This window comes from Heptranchias perlo, chromosome 19, assembly GCF_035084215.1.
Source record: "Heptranchias perlo isolate sHepPer1 chromosome 19, sHepPer1.hap1, whole genome shotgun sequence".
NCBI classification, from domain to species: Eukaryota; Metazoa; Chordata; class Chondrichthyes; order Hexanchiformes; family Hexanchidae; genus Heptranchias; species Heptranchias perlo.
This window is the reverse complement of record NC_090343.1, coordinates 13,635,846-13,653,179: the sequence shown is the minus strand read 5'-3', so window position 1 is coordinate 13,653,179 and position 17,334 is coordinate 13,635,846. Positions and strand designations below refer to the sequence as shown.

The 17,334-nt window shown below is 40.7% G+C and overlaps 1 protein-coding gene across 3 annotated transcripts in view; it reads right to left on the bottom strand.

Moving 5' to 3' along the window:
* Positions 1-3,654: 3,654 nt before the first annotated feature.
* mybl2b (v-myb avian myeloblastosis viral oncogene homolog-like 2b) overlaps positions 3,655-17,334 on the bottom strand; it is a 34,001-nt gene continuing 20,321 nt past the window's right edge. For 2 of the 3 annotated variants that reach the window (XM_068000772.1, XM_068000774.1), the window contains 7 exons: positions 16,656-17,015; positions 15,179-15,321; positions 9,460-9,562; positions 9,247-9,357; positions 8,263-8,376; positions 6,750-6,893; positions 3,655-4,606 (listed from right to left, as the gene is read on the bottom strand). In XM_068000772.1, coding sequence (XP_067856873.1) covers positions 4,481-4,606; positions 6,750-6,893; positions 8,263-8,376; positions 9,247-9,357; positions 9,460-9,562; positions 15,179-15,321; positions 16,656-17,015 — 1,101 coding nt within the window. In that variant the 3' untranslated portion in view covers positions 3,655-4,480. The remainder of the gene's footprint in view (positions 4,607-6,749; positions 6,894-8,262; positions 8,377-9,246; positions 9,358-9,459; positions 9,563-15,178; positions 15,322-16,655; positions 17,016-17,334) is intronic. The other variant, XM_068000773.1, reaches the window with a different exon arrangement.

Genomic DNA, 17,334 nt, shown 5'->3' with positions numbered 1-17,334 from the left:
TGGTTGCATTTGTTTATTCCCAGTCACTAAAGTCTAAAAACAAAAAGGAACCCAGTTTGTAAATGGTCTAAAAAAAGAAACCAAATACACAGATACTGATGATTCTGAGTGGACAAACACACTGTACCAAACAGAGAAATACTGGGCCTCAGAAAGGTCCAACAAGTGGTCTGACCACACAAACAGAATGAGATTTTAGTTCGCCTGGCAATTTCAGATCAGCTTAACTAGATGTTTCTCATTTTTTTGTCCTTATGCCCTATGGAGCCTCAGGGGCTCCATATAAAATTGAAATCTGTGTTCCCATTAATTTGCATATATGTCAAGGTACTGCTATGAAGAGATCTTGGTGTCCTGGTTTAGAATTTATCCACCAGTGGGACAACAATACGGTCCTTCCCAACCATCCAGGCCCACAGAAAAAGCCAGCAAAGAATAAACATATGCAGAAATAGGACCAAGTTATCTGGGCTTTGAAGGCTAGGCTGACAGGCTCAGGGACTGCATGTGGTCCCAATCAAGTGTTTGGGCATCCTGGAGCTAAACCTACCGGAGTCATGACCAACACTTGATTCTGCTTGCGTTTTCAGTGCATTCAGTAGAGGACTCTCTTTTGGAATTCATTTCCAGTGAATCAAATTTTCACAAGTCCCGTGTGACAAATTAGGGAGATACTTATTTTGTTATTTCAAATAGTTAGGGTTTCTCTGCATTACAACGGTGACCATGATTCAAAAGTACTTAATTGGTTGTGAAGCATTTTGGGACATCCTGAAATAGTGAAAGGTGCCGTATAAATCCATGTTTTTTTTTAAAAACAAATTTATAAACTTGCTTCAGCCAGCTGTCTCTAGAACACTATTCTTCTGCAGATTTGACCGAGATGAGCCTCCAACCACATATCCGCTCCAACACCAAGACCGCCTACTTCCACCTCCGTAACATCCCTCGCCTCCGCCCCTGCCTCAGCTCATCTGCTGCTGAAACCCTCAACCATGCCTTTGTTACCTCTAGACTTGACTATTCCAATGCTCTCCTGACTGGCCTCCCAGCTTCCACCCTCCATAAACTTGAGCTCATCCAAAACTTTGCCGCCCGTATCCTAACTCATAGCAAGTCCCATTCACTCATCACCCTCATGCTCCCTGGGCCGGCAGCCAATGTAGGTCAGTAACGCCTCGATTTTAAAATTCTCATCCTTGTTTTGAAATCCCTCCATGACCTCACCCCTCCCTAACTCTATAACCTCCTCCAGCCCTACAACCCTCCAATTCTTGCCTCTTGCACATCCCTGATTTTAATCGCTCCACCATTGGTGGCCATGCCTTGAGTTACCTAGGCCCTAAGCTCTGGAATTCCCTCTCTATACCTCTCCACCTCTCTCTCTCTCCTCCTTTAAGACGTTCCTTAAAACCTACCTCTTTGACCAAGCTTTTGGTCACTTGTTCTCGTATCTCCTTATGTGGCTCGGTCTCAAATTTTGTTTGAAAATCGCTCCTGTGAAGCGTCTTGGGATGTTTTACTACGTTATAGGTGCTATATAAATGCAAATTGTTGTTGTAGTGGCATTGAGTGATATGCATAACTGGTTACACAATCATATCTTGACAGCATATGCAATGGAAAATGCTTTTCCTAAATAAGCAAGTGCTTATTTGGTATAGTGCTTGTGTTCGCAAATCTTAAGACAAAGTTGCTTTGTGGCTAGAACAGCTTTTGAAATGTTAACATGTGCAAACTAACAATAGACAATTCTAATCTCGGAGTGCTGAAGCATTAAGATAAATGTTTAAAGGAATCACCTCATCTCACAAGGAAAGATCTATCAAACTCTTTGTAAGAAACCCTCAACTCATTTAAAAAATACTTGGATGTGCACTTGAAGTGCCGTAACCTACAGGGCTACGGACCAAGTGCTGGAAAGTGGGATTAAGCTGGATAACTCTTTTTCAGCTGGCACAGATATGATGGGCCGAATGGCCTCCTTCTGTGCCGTAACTTTCTATGATAAGAAATAGGAGTAGGCCATATGGCGCCTCGAGCCTGCTCTGCCATTCAATAAGGTCATGGCTGATCTTTGACCTCAACTCCACTTTCCCGCCTGATCCCCACATCCCTTGATTCCCTTGAGTCCAAAAATCTATCGATCTGAGCCTCGAATATAAATGTCCAGTACTGTATCAGAATCTGTCCATTGGCTTCAACCAATTCACGTCTAGGCAATCAGGGCACAACTCTTTAAAGTAACCATGTTGATCAACCAAAAAACACAAATTACAGCAATAATAGTCAGGCTCTAAGAAGCAGAAAACTGCAACTCAAGAACTGGGATCAAAAATAGAACTTATTTTTCCTCCTCAGGGAGCAGCAGGACACCACCATGGATGATATGGGAATCCAGAACATGACTTTTACTTACAGTGCAATATGGGAGGACATCACATGGCCACTGCAAATAATGGAGTACTAAAAGGATAGCACTCTGATTTATTTCCCATTTGAATGTTGGCATATTCATGTGGAAAATTAATGGGGAAAAAAAGTCTGTATGACTCCTGAACATAGATTTAAATGGCTTGCAAGTGAAATTACCTTTTCTTACCATTACTTTATTTTTGCAGTTGTTTGTCTGACACCCAGTACTGGTTGAGCAAAAGTTTCCTTCAACTAAATATTGGGAAAACCGAAGCCATTGTCTTTGGTCCCCGCCGCAAACTCCGTTCCCTAGCCACTAACTCCATCCCTCTCCCTGGCCACTGTCTGAAGCTGAACCAGACCGTTCGCAACCGTGGCGTCCTATTTGACCGAGATGAGCTTCCAACCACATATCCGCTCCATCACCGCCTACTTCCATCTCTGTAACATCGTCCATTTCCGACCCTGCCTCAGCTCATCCATGCCTTTGTTACCTCCAGACTGGACTATTCCAATGCTCTCCTGGCTGGCCTCCCATCTTAAACCATCCATAAACTTGAGCTCATCCAAAATTCTGCTACCCGTATCCTAACTCGCACTCAGTCCCGTTCTCCCATCACCCCTGTGCTCGCTGACCTACATTGGTTCCCAGTGCAGGAACGCCTCAATTTTAAAATTCTCGTCCTTGTTTTCAAATCCCTCCATGGCCTTGCCTCTCTCTATCTCTGTAATCTCTTCCAGCCCTACAACCCTCCGAGATCTCTGAGCTCCTCCAATTCTTGCTTCTTGCGCATCCCCAATTTTAATTGCTCCACCATTAGCAGCTGTGCCATCAGCTGCCTAGGCCCTAAGCTCTTGAATTCCCTCCAGAAACCTCTCCGCCCGTCTCTCCTCCTTTAAGACGCTCCTTATAACCTCTCTCTTTGACCAATCTTTTGCACACCAGTCCTAATACCTCCTTATGTGGTTCGGTGTCAAATTTTGTTTGATAATCGCTGCTGTGGAGCGCCCTGGGAGGTTTTATTACATTTAAAGGTGCTATATAAATGCAAGTTCTTGTTACTTATGCATCATAAAACACTATACACAATCTTGATTATGGAATGGTGGGAAGGTTCTTTTCCAGTTTTTTTAATTATTGCTTTGTTAATGTAATAGGACAACAAGTAGAAGAAAATGTACACATTTCAACACTTTTGTCATTTGAAAAATCAAAACTACATTTAACAAACTTGGGAGGATAAGTTAGTGATGCTAAAAGCTGCACTTTTTAGAAGGTCAATTAAGTTAATTAGGAAACAGACTGTCTTGTACATCTCAAATGCCTGTTAATACAAGCAAAGTACTATAGTATTTCTATGCTTTAATAAGAGTATTTAACATAGTGAAAATGTTCTTCAGCTTTTAAAAGTGCACATCTTTTGCCGTAGAAGATCTAGAAAATGAGAATTTCTGCAAAACTCAGAAAAGAAGCAAACTTCTTAATTCATAGTACTGTTGGAACAAATATTAGGAGTTTTACATTTTTGGCTTTGGTGTGAAATCTTATTTCTGTAAGCAGTCAAGAGAGTGCACCTTCAATGTGAAGAGTTCATGGAAAGAAGGTTACAGTGACAAACATGATAAGACATAGTTAGAGAGCCCTTCTCAATGACATCACAGCATCAAGCACAATTTTGCCTGTGTAGTGATTGTTCACCAATGAAGCCTTCCAGTGAAAAAAAGTTAGGGGTTAATGTTAAATCATTGATACAAGATTTTTTAAAAAAAGAAAAGGTTACAACAACCAATCGTGCTCTTCTGCTTTGAAGCTCACAAACCAATGACGCAGAGCACAAATTCTATTTATGTAATAGTCTGTCCATGGGAAAATTTTTTGACTGAAGTACAATCTTTCTTCCCCCAGTGATGAGATACTGTCCGAACATAAACTATGACTGTAACACCATGGTGATCTCTTGTTTTAAAGATCCACTTAAAACTTTTTAGTTCCTGGTATTCCACAAGATAATTCTTTCCATCGGAAGTCATCCAGATAGAATGTTTTTAACTGTTCTACACCACATTATAAAATCAAGGTCCTGGAGGTGTGAGTTGTTTTGAATGCATTTAAGTACTTCCTGGCTTTCTCAGTCATTATAAGCTGATCCTTTGTTCTTCCACAGGCTACTGCTTCCCAAGCACTGCTCATCTGCGAACAGAAGTCCAAGAAAATAATTTTTGAATGCCACTTATGAAACATATTTTGATTCTAACTCTGCAAACAAGTTTTCAAATACATTACTCTTGCAGAATAGCTTCAAAATATTGAAGGTCTAAAACCGGGGAACTACAGGCCAGTGAGCCTAACATCAGTGGTAGGAAAATTATTGGAAAAAATTCTGAAGGTCAAAATTAGTCTCCACTTGGAGAAGCAAGGATTAATCAGGGATAGTCAACATGGCTTTGTCAAGGGAAGATCATGTCTGACTAATTTGATTGAATTTTTTGAGGGGGTGACTACGCGTGTGGATGAGGGTAACGCAGTGGATGTGGTATACATGGATTTCAGTAAGGCCTTCGATAAAGTCCCCCACAGGAGACTGGTCAAGAAGGTACGAGCCCATGGAATCCAGGGTGCCTTGGCACTTTGGATACAAAACTGGCTTAGTGGCAGAAGGCAGAGGGTGATGGTCGAAGGTTGTTTTTGTGACTGGAAGCCTGTGGCCAGTGGGGTACCACAGGGATCGGTGCTGGGTCCCTTGCTGTTTGTGGTCTACATTAATGACTTGGATATGAATGTAAAAGGTATGATCAGTAAGTTCGCTGATGATACAAAAATTGGTAGGGTGGTAAATAGCGGAGGATAGCCTCAGTCTGCAGGACGATATAGATGGGTTGGTCAGATGGGCGGAACAGTGGCAAATGGAATTTAACCCGGAAAAGTGCGAGGTGATGCACTTTGGAGGGACTAACAAGGCAAGGGAATACACAATGAATGGGAGGACCCTAGGCAAGACAGAGGGTCAGAGGGATCTTGGTGTGCAAGTTCACAGATCCCTGAAGGCGGCGGAACAGGTAGATAAGGTGGTAAAGAAGGCATATGGGATACTTGCCTTTATTAGCCGAGGCATAGAATATAAGAGCAAGGAGGTTATGATGGAGCTGTATAAAACACTGGTTAGGCCACAGCTGGAGTACTGTGTGCAGTTCTGGTCGCCACACTACAGGAAGGATGTGATCGCTTTGGAGAGGGTGCAGAGGAGATTCACCAGGATGTTACCAGGGCTGGAGCACTTCAGCTATGAAGAGAGACTGGGAAGATTGGGTTTGTTTTCCTTGGAGCAGAGGAGGCTGAGGGGGGACATGATTGAGGTGTACAAAATTATGAGGGGCACAGATAGGATGGATACTAAGGAGCTTTTTCCCTTCGTTGAGGGTACTATAACAAGGGGACATAGATTCAAGGTAAAAGGCAGGAGGTTTAGAGGGGATTTGAGAAAGAACTTTTTCACCCAGAGGGTGGTTGGAGTCTGGAACTCACTGCCTGAAAGGGTTGTGGAGGCAGGAACCCTCACAACATTCAAGAAGCATTTGGATGAGCACTTGAAATGCCATAGCATACAAGGCTACGGACCAAATGCTGGAATATGGGATTAGAGTAGACAGGGCTGATGGCCGGCGCGGACACGATGGGCCGAAGGGCCTCTATCCGTGCTGTATAACTCTATGACTCTAACTCTATAATTGTATTTATTGTAGTTTCTCTTAGAAATTAGGAAGTTCTAAACGTCGAACAATATGATCTGGTACAGGTAGTCTGCAACATTTCAAATTGGTCAATATTCCCCCATTCATTCACATGTTCTTAAAAAGGCAAGTAGCGTATTGTAAATTTGGTTAATACCACAAATCGTGATACATAAGTTATTTGGAAAGGCCACAAGACACTTGTGGCTGAAATGAAAATTCATAAAAGGAACTGTCCATCAGTTAAAGAGCTGGTTGGAAAACAGAAAACATGGGAAGTTTTCCACAGATCATTTTGAATGTTGCTCATTTCATCATGAGGACATTAGAAACAGAATGCCTCCATCTTTTGGTTAAGCCACCAAATTGTGTGGGAAAGCAAAGAGGTTTTGTGGCAAAGTGGAGGGGGATAACAATCAAAGACATTAACAGATTAAACCACATGTGGGCTGAAGAATTAAGACAGCAGCAACTGCAATACAAAGGTTATGTTAAATCATGTGAACGCCATACTTCATAGTGAAATAGAAATTTAATGTTCAGTGTCTGCTGTTTCTATAGATAATACCTAAACAAAACATAATTCCAATTAAAACACTACATACCCATAGTGGAGCTTCCAGTTTAGAGCATGTGGAGGAAAAACTAGTCTCTTTATTGGGTACAATAAAACCTCTGTCCAGTGTATTATCATCCTTTTTACTTGATGAAGAGGTGTTCAAAGATCTTGATAAAAAGTCTTCTGTCTGCTTACAAGAGAAGTCAAAAGTAATACCATGATAAAACCTCCAGGTGTTGGAACATGTATTCGAAAACAGATGCAGTCCCTTTTTAAAAAACAACTTCTTCCATGTGTATACAAAAATTCAACTGACCCCCAGAGAAGCTAGGAACTATTGAGGAACAGAGTGATTTAGGGGTACAGAAATCACTAAAAGCTAGTGTAGGTACAAAAAATAATTTAAAAGACTAATGCAATGTTAGCCTTTATCTCAAGGGGGCTGGAACACAAAGAGGTGGAAGATATGCTACAATTATATAAAGCTCTGGTTAGACACCATTTAGAGTACTGCAATCAGTTATGGGCACCGCAGCTCAGAAAGGGGATATTGGTCTTGGAGGAGGTGCAGCGCTGATTTATCAGAATGATGCCGGGGCTGAAAGGATTTAATTATGAGGACTGATTGCATAAACTAGGCTTGTATTCCCTGGAGTATAGAAGATGAAGGGATGATCGAGGTGTTTAAGATGATTAAAGGAATTGATAGGGTAGAGAGAAAATACTTCCTCTGGTGGGGGAGTCCAGAACAAGGGGTTATAACCTTAAAGTTAGAGCTAGGCCATTCAGGGGTGATGTCACTTCTTCACACAAAATCTGGAACTCTCCCCCAAAAAGCTGTTGTGGCTAGGTCAATTGAAAATTTCAAAATTGAGATTGATAGATTTTTGTTAGGTAAAGGTATTAAGGGTAATGGAACCAAGGCGGGTAAGCTGGAGTTAAGTTACAGATCAGTCATGATCTAATTGAATGGCGGAAGAGGCTGAATGGCCTACTCCTAATCCAATTTCCCAGAGATCATTCTATTTCAACAGTTAGAATTTGTCTGACGTAATATATACATGATTAAAAGATCAGGGCAGGCTCAAACATTTGACAGGGCCGAAGGTTGATATGTAGAGGAGATTCGATGACGAATATAGGGTTCAGAAGAGAGCTGAAGGCCTTTCTTTCCCCTTGTCCCGCCCCCAAAAATAAATCACTGATCCATTTCCATCCCGACATAGCAATAAGTGAAAGCCATGGCTAAGTGGTCTGATGAATTTCTTCTCTACTGAAACCCAATTGGCCAAACATCAACTCTGGGAGGGCAAAACTCTTACATATCTGTTCTTTCTCAAATTTGTTATGCAACTGCTTAGAAGACGACTAAAAATAACACGGTCAACATAAATACTTCAACCGGTTATTCTGGGGTACGATTTCAAATAGATAAGTCAAGCAGTAAAAGCAAAGAACTGTTTCAACTGTTTTCAAACTCAAAGAAGTCACAAGTTACACTTAATGGGATTCTTATTGTAGATCATGTATTTGAATACCCAGACTTTTGAGCAAGTTACCTTTTTGTGTGTGCTGACTGTGCTGAGCGCAGTCTTATTTGCAATATTCCCATCCTTTTCCAAAATGTCCAAAGCAAGAGACTTTCTCACTTTCTTCATAAGAGGTCGGTGTAGCTATACGAACAAGAATAATGAGGACCAGTGAGGTCTTACTGAACAGTTGCTTCTTTGCAGAATTTTAAACCGATCATGTAATGTTCCACATTACAAATAAGAAGGTACAATTTCAAAGTGCCCTCTACAAATAATAATTTTGACAAAATGAAAGCTGCATTTCATATATTGTATGACAAGGTAAGTAAGACATGTAACCACTGAGCCTTGTCCCCTTTGTGAGACTTTTCAGAGAAAGCCCTCAAGGTCATGCCTCCTGCATCCTATAGGACCACCCCCCCATAAATCAGTTTTTTCCTACAATCATCTCCACACAACATGGACAAGTAAAAACAGATTTCATAATGACTTTTGGAAGACTGGAATTACATTTGTGACAAATAAGTTTTTGATATTTCACAGCAAAAGTATCCTTGAGGTATAAAGCTTTCCAAAATAGGACTACAGCATAAAATTTTGGTTATCAAAATTCCCAAAGGGACAGTGATTTATTCGATAGGTTTTGTAAGAGGATAATAGATGGGTTTCCTGAACATATAATATTATATTATAAGGAGTGACTAAGAAAATAAGACACAACTGAAGCAGAAAAGCAAAATGAACTTCTCTGGTTTAACAGATTCTGATATTATAGGCGACATTTATCAAAAAGGAGTTTTTAAAAAAAAAATCATGGTTGTATCGATTAATTTAAGCTCTTAATTCAAACACCTCTATGAATAGACATTAAAAGAAAAATATGTACAATATCTTCATAAAATGTGAACATACATTCGAGAACCCAATTAAAAAAGTGGATTTAAAAAAATCAGCCCAACTAAATAGAAAAAATAAGTAAACATTCTTGGCTGAATACATGCACACACTAACCCCATGCTGCTTTCTTTTTACTAACTGGGCTTCCTCTTCCTGCAAAATGTTCATTTCTGTCTCGCTCCTCAAACCCTCTTTTAGATCCTCCTCAAAATGAGGCATTGGATGCTAGAATTATGCAAAAGGGAGAGAAAGAGATACACAATTAATATTTCCTGAAAATATATGCAACTGGAAATTAATCTGTTTTATGAACTAGCCAATACATACACGAGGCTTTACTGCTCCATATTTTTCCAGCCCATTTTTGAATGGAGTAGGTGTTCTTGGTGTAGTGTCCAAGAGAGATCTGCGACTTCTGGGTGTTCGGAACCTACAATAGAAAAAAACCTGGTAAAAGGAACAATTTTTACCACATTTCATATTCCTTCAAATACAAGCATACCAATCTATTACATGACTGAAGCAATTGTAAACAATTTTACAACACCAAGTTATAGTCCAGCAATTTTATTTTAAATTCACAAGCTTTCGGAGATTTTCTCCTTCCTCAGGTAAATGTTTCAAGATCTCCTTGAAGCCTACGCATTTATACATATTGAATAATACATGGTGTTTACAGACTGCCCCTGCAACTGCCCGTTGCCAAGGCAATCACCGTGTTCAGACAGAGAGGTGTCATCTGCAGAACCCCCGAATACACATTCAACAAAAAAACAAACAGGGAAAAAAAACAGAGAAAAAAAAACAGAGAGAGAGGCAGAAACATCCGGAAGGCAGAGAGAGCCAGCAAATGACCCATTATATTAAAAACAGATAACATTTGTTCGCTGGTGGGGTAACGTGTAGCGTGACATGAACCCAAGATCCCGGTTGAGGCCGTCCTCATGGGTGCGGAACTTGGCTATCAATTTCTGCTCGACGATTTTGCGTTGTCGTGTGTCTCGAAGGCCGCCTTGGAGTACGCTTACCCGAAGGTCGGTGGATGAATGTCCATGACTGCTGAAGTGTTCCCCGACTGGGAGGGAACCCTCCTGTTTGGCGATTGTTGCGCGGTGTCCGTTCATCCGTTGTCGCAGCGTCTGCATGGTCTCGCCAATGTACCATGCTCTGGGGCATCCTTTCCTGCAACGTATGAGGTAGACAACGTTGGCTGAGTCACAGGAGTACGAACCATGCACCTGGTGGGTGGTGTCATCTCGTGTGATGGTGGTATCTGTGTCGATGATCTGGCATGTCTTGCAGAGGTTACCGTGGCAGGGTTGTGTGGCGTCGTGGACGCTGTTCTCTTGAAAGCTGGGTAGTTTGCTGCGAACGATGGTCTGTTTGAGGTTGGGTTTCAAGAGAACAGCGTCCACGACGCCACACAACCCTGCCACGGTAACCTCTGCAAGACATGCCAGATCATCGACACAGATACCACCATCACACGAGATGACACCACCCACCAGGTGCATGGTTCATACTCCTGTGACTCGGCCAACGTTGTCTACCTCATACGTTGCAGGAAAGGATGCCCCAGAGCATGGTACATTGGCGAGACCATGCAGACGCTGCGACAACGGATGAACGGACACCGCGCAACAATCGCCAAACAGGAGGGTTCCCTCCCAGTCGGGGAACACTTCAGCAGTCATGGACATTCATCCACCGACCTTCGGGTAAGCGTACTCCAAGGCGGCCTTCGAGACACACGACAACGCAAAATCGTCGAGCAGAAATTGATAGCCAAGTTCCGCACCCATGAGGACGGCCTCAACCGGGATCTTGGGTTCATGTCACGCTACACGTTACCCCACCAGCGAACAAATGTTATCTGTTTTTAATATAATGGGTCATTTGCTGGCTCTCTCTGCCTTCCGGATGTTTCTGCCTCTCTCTGTGTTTTTTTTCTCTGTTTTTTTTCCCTGTTTGTTTTTTTGTTGAATGTGTATTCGGGGGTTCTGCAGATGACACCTCTCTGTCTGAACACGGTGATTGCCTTGGCAACGGGCAGTTGCAGGGGCAGTCTGTAAACACCATGTATTATTCAATATGTATAAATGCGTAGGCTTCAAGGAGATCTTGAAACATTTACCTGAGGAAGGAGAAAATCTCCGAAAGCTTGTGAATTTAAAATAAAATTGCTGGACTATAACTTGGTGTTGTAAAATTGTTTACAATTGTCAACCCCAGTCCATCACCGGCATCTCCACATCATGACTGAAGCAGTACAGGAACATTCAATAACCTATACTCCTCTTTCCTTCTAGTATTGGTTACAGAAATTGTGCCCCCACATTATCAGTTTTAAGAAAAACAGAATACAAATCTTTAAATAATGACCTTGACATTTACCAGTCTGCACTTTAAAATCTAATATTTCATATGAAAAATGACAATCCTTTTTTATAAAAGCCAAGAAAACAGGTGTACTGAATGCTGCCAAAGAACCAAATGTCAAGCAATTTTTTAGTTAGAGGATACTCACAGCAAACTAATAATTATGATTCTTATTTCACAAGTAAAAACGACCACACAACTCTCAAAGTCTTGAGAGTTACCCAAGTTTGCACTTGTGAAATAAATACAACTCAATTTCCTGTGCAGTATTCTCCGTTTACATATCATGTCTGTCTGAATCTGGTTTTGTGTAGTTAAAAAAATGCAACTGAACTTTTCTTTTGCTTAAAGCCTTGGATGGCAGTCCTTTTTGTTACATGATGTTAAGAGCAACAACCCTATATATTACGAAGCACTTTTCATTAAAATATAGGGCACATCACCAGCTGCTTGGCTGAACAGGATACAGAGAAGGGGCCTCTGTAAGCGATACAATTAGTGGGATGCGTTTTTTTTGGCGTTATGGCTTGTTTTATTCAATTCTATCCCGTTCCTTTAAACATTCATTACAGTAGATAACTAGAAAGCATGGTGACAGTGCAAAAAGAAAAAAAAAGCACCAATGTTATCAGAGTTTTAACAGAAAATATTTACTAGCCGGAATGGAAGTATGATATTATAGTGAAAAAAAATTGAACATTTATACTAGGATTTTTCTTACAGATTAATAATGTAGAAAATAAATAGCAATAATTAATTTTCTATTAATGTGCTTTATTCAAATATTATATGTTATCTATGTGTTGTATATATGTTAACTAAGCAAACACATAAAAAATACTAGTTAGATTTGTTTTTAAAAAAAGGTAAATTTAAAAAGGTTTGATTTTGCAAAGTAAGGTATGTACATTATGTGCATTTCTTACTTCTGCAAGTTTGTTGCAATTGCATCAGGAGCCTTCCTGCAGTATGATGACATTTCCACTGACAGCAGTGCTGGCCACTAAAGTTGATCCTTCTGGTCACTCGGGAAGAATTTCCTGGGTCTGTGCCCAGGTGCGCTGGATTGCCTGGGTACAGAGAGTATCAGAAAAATCGAGTGAATGGAAGCGCATTGTTGTAAAGGAACCCGCCCAATTTTCCTTCCATTAAATTAAAGGGAGGGAAAAATTTTTAGACGGGTTCCTTTACAAACGTGCGCTCTTACCCACCCGATTTTTGAACATTCCCGGCACCCAAGCAATCCATTGTGCCTGGGCGTAAATCCAGAAGTCTCCCCAATTGTTTACATTCTGCTCTACAATTTATTAGTATATAAAATATTCTGTGCCGCTGCTTCCCTTACAACTTTGGCATAAGTATGGATATTGTGCAAGTTTTTAGGATTAGCACAGGTGTCACCAAAAACAATCCTATGCAATTTGTGGGAAACCCCTTGCTTGGCAGCTGCATGGAAGAAAAAGCACCTGCTGAGAAACATGAAGCCCTAATTCATGAGAATGGGTGTGGAAAGATAACTGGTGAATGATTTCTTGACCTGGATTACAAAAGGTCTTGATGTCATTTCTTTGAGCTGCTTAATGCTCTTCTTAGACCTCCATTGGAACTTCAGACCAAATTCACACACAATGGCGCTGCGACCCACCAGCAGGTGCTGGAAGCTTTGCATTCGGACATTAAAAGCTCTCTTATACCAGTATAGCTTGTAAAGCTAGTGCCTGATGCAAAATTGAGACGGATAAAAATGTAGAGCCTGAATTCAAAAAGTAATTTCATAAGCTCACAAAGGTGGAAACAAACAAGATGGAGTTTAACACTATTAAGGGACAGCGCAAAAATGACTGGATAAAAAGGAACCGCAGCCATAGGAAGATTTCTTTTATGCTTACATGGTGGCAGTAATACATAATGAATCGTAGGTGATGTGGTAAACTAGAAAAACATAATTCAAACAATCAGCATCATCTGAACGCCAAGTGATGTTATGAGTTGGATAAACATTTCTACATGACTGTACAGTATTATGCCCAAGTCCTTGCATTTATATGAAAAAGTAGTAGCTGAGTTCAGCGTTAAGATCGCATATGCAAGTACCACAACTCGCACTGAATGTTGCTGTAATAATATGCCCTGTGCTTACATTATCAAATAGGTGCCCAGGCCCAACAGGGCAGCAATCTCATTAAGGAGTTCAGAATGCATCACAAACTGAGACAACAAAATTCAAGCAATTTACAGCCACCATCTGAAGCCCTTCCACCTCAACAATAATGATTATTACTTTTCCCTTTCAGGAAAAAAGATAGAGTTGGCAGGGAGTTTTTGATCGAGGAGTGCTGTTGCAGATAATGTAGCTGACATAATTACTGTTGAAGCCATAATCTGGAATTAATTACCAAGACATAAGCCAGTATTTGTTGATATCAGCTATTTTCCTTGTGCATTAAATACTTGACACAGATGTTAATTACATTGGGAGGTCAGTCAAAATTATATATTTCATGTCCTTTGCTTAAATGATTAAAACTGCACTTTCACAAGGTTGCATAGTAAATGACAGATGTCTGAAAACTAATGTCAGGTCTTTGAGGTCTACACAGCTTTGACAACTACAAATGGCACTAAAAAAAAAATTCTTGATTATAAACAACGAACTTGCATTTATATAGCACCTTTCACAACCTCAGGAAGTCCCAAAGAGCTTTACAGCCAGTGAAATACTTTTTTTTTTAATAAGTGTAGTTGCTGTTGTAATGTAGAAAACATGGTAGCCAATTTGCACACAGCACGGTCCCACAAACAGCAATGTGACAATGACCAGGTAATCTATTTTTTTTTAAAAGTGGTGTTGGTTCAGGAATAAATATTGGCCAGGACACCAGGGAGAACTTCCCTGCTTTTCATAATAGTGCCATGGGATCTTTTATATCCACCTGAGGGGGCAGATGGGGCCTTGGTTTAACGTCTCATCTGAAAGACAGCACCTACGACAGTGCAGCACTCTCTCAGTAATGCAGTGGAGTGTCAGTTTAGATTTTGTGCTCAAGTCTCTGGAGTAGCTTATGTAACTTTCTGGAGGCAGTTTCAGCAATGGCCTCACTACATTGGCTTGCCACATAATAAAAAAGTTTTGCATCATCTGGTACAATTCAGCATTATATTTTTATTTAAAAGGGATTTTATTGTAAACCTATGAAACCTCTAATCTCTAATCACACAAGCTTTAAATCCACTTTCACAACCAGGAACAGATATGAAATTGTTCAAGAACAAGTCTTTTCCAGGAGACTATAAGACAAAAAAACAATGTTCTCAGTGGGATTTAGCAAGCTCTGGTGATTTAGCATTAGTTCTGTGGTGTAGGACTACCAGCAGAATTTTCCCCACATATAAGTAGTACAAATCAAAGGTGTTTCTCCATATAAGGGGAGCTGTTAGCTGTTACAGGAGTCCCTTTATCAAACAAAAATTAATTGATCAGTGGAATAAGCAAAACTGCTCCAGTTTACAAATGTTGATCTTTGTTGCTAGAGGAATGAAATAAACAAATTAAGGTTTAAGCACATGTTGGATACTTTCAATAAATAAGTTAAACAGATCTACGGATTGCATCCTTCTATGGTGGAAAAAAATAAAACTGAAATTGCCTACTAGCTTGGCTACTTACAACGAATTCTCCTTTTGAACTTTGGGTGTGTAGTCTCGCTGAAGTGGGGCTGTAACTATGATTTTCTGGCTACAAACTGGTGTAGAGGTAAGAGATGGATTCTCGATATCAAGATTGTCTTGTTTGGTCCAGAAGTTCAAAAACTGTAAGGGGAGGAGAAAATTTGTATTTTGAATAATTTCAGCCTACTAATAATACCCATGCCAGAAACTTGAGATACATGAGATATTTATTCATAAAAAGTTAAATTTAATTACAGAAGAAAATCACTGAACTAGGAATCACCCATTCAAGATTCCAAAACGAGGTGTAAAATTTCCTCTTTGCCCAACCAGACTAGTCACTAACGTGGACAGAGCTGATCAGCACTCTTGACTACTCAGCAGTCAGAGACACTTCTATTAAAGCACAGTCCTCCAGAAAAACAAAATTGGAAAGAGATGAACCAGGAGTGGAGCAGGTTAGGATAGGGGAACTATACACATGTAAATTTGGTTTAAATTCTCGTAACCTATTTCAAACTTTAGGTAATTCAACACTTCTTACAGAAGGCTCGGAGGAAAGTGGCATAGTTTCAAGTTGTCCCATTTTTGAAAGGCACCTAGTATTTGTTGACTAGAAGTTTGGACAAAATCTGATGAGGCACTTATTAAAATTATAGAGAGGATATGGACAGACAGCAACCTAATGTAAACTTGCCCCTTAACCCCAGTTGAAATACATTCTTGCAGAGTCTGAGATTATTCTCTTTGCTTGGGTTTAAACCACAGTTCAGAGGCAAAAGAAGCAGGTTCAACACAGTCAGAGCAAAGGACAGAGTGCTTAAAAGAAGTGGGCCGAGAGTCTGTGGGCTTGAGATCGATGTCTGTGGAAAACAAAAGGTGGAGAAGAAATGTCCAGGAAGAGAAGAATTGGAGATGGATTGTGTAACGCAGATGGGGTGGAAATTGGAAGCACAGCCAATTAATTACTCCATTGGGCCTCTTGCCTTCTCTCAATCATTTCATTGAGAACTCCTGGCAGGACAGAAGCAGTCTGTTATCCCAAACATAGAGTTTCTGATCTCAAACTTGATGCCAAGAGGAGGCACTGAGTACAGGAAAAGTGCTTCTCTGCATAAAGGGTTAAATTAGAGCTCTGAGATGCTGGGAAGCAACCAGTTTCAGAAGGATATTGGCAGAGGCCTGGCAGCGGGGACCTGTTCTCTAAGTTACTAATATGGTGTGATAGATGTTAAAAAATGCTAAAAGACAGTAAACAAAGGAGGCTACATTATATTTTTAGTAAATAAAGCAACAGACTACTTGAATCAGTACTGATTTCATCAACTAGTCTACATTATTATTTAGCTGTGGTTTATAGTCAGACTGGCCAGAGGGACCATTCTGGTCTTCTCTGGTCGTGCACACATTCCTATTTTGCTGTATAATGTCAGCCTTGAGGACAGAAAGATTATTGCTCTGTACTGCAATATTACCTGTGATGGCGAGAAAGGCAAGGTCTTCACTGGAGTACTTTTTGGAGTCATGCTGCTGCTGGTACTGCTTTCAATGATTGTAAAACTATTGCTATAACTGCTATCATTAACCGGTGAAAGTGTAATTTTTGTTTTCTTCTTACGCCTCAGAATTGTTGGTGGTGTACTGAAACTTCCCGCAACTGGGGAGGTGATCATGGGGATGAGTTCCCCCTTCTTTGCACTTTTGCTCAGGTCCGAGATGATATTTGCATCAATGCGGTATTCTGTTAAAGTTTGCTGTGTGGTCTTATCAGGAGTTTGCTTGACTAGATCCTCCGGTAAATCGAAGCATGACAGATCAGACCATGCATCTGGATCCTTAGATATGGAGAACAGGCACAATTAATAAAACTGTTTCAGGAGTAACTACAGAGATTGCCTATCCTCAGATGTCAACCCACCAGGCTAACTTAAATGGCAGAGTGAGTGTCTGCCATCGCACTTGATGCAATACAGCTGAAAGAACCCTGGAAAGTGTAAGCTGAACCCAACACCGGCTGCAAGAACTTTGTGGCCCCAGGAATGCCGAATTTCTTCTTCCCCAATGTATGCTGATGAGATTTTATCCAGGGCCTTGGTTGAAGGAGAAGTTTGACAACCCCCTCAAACCAAAGTGATTTTGGGAGCCTGATGGAGG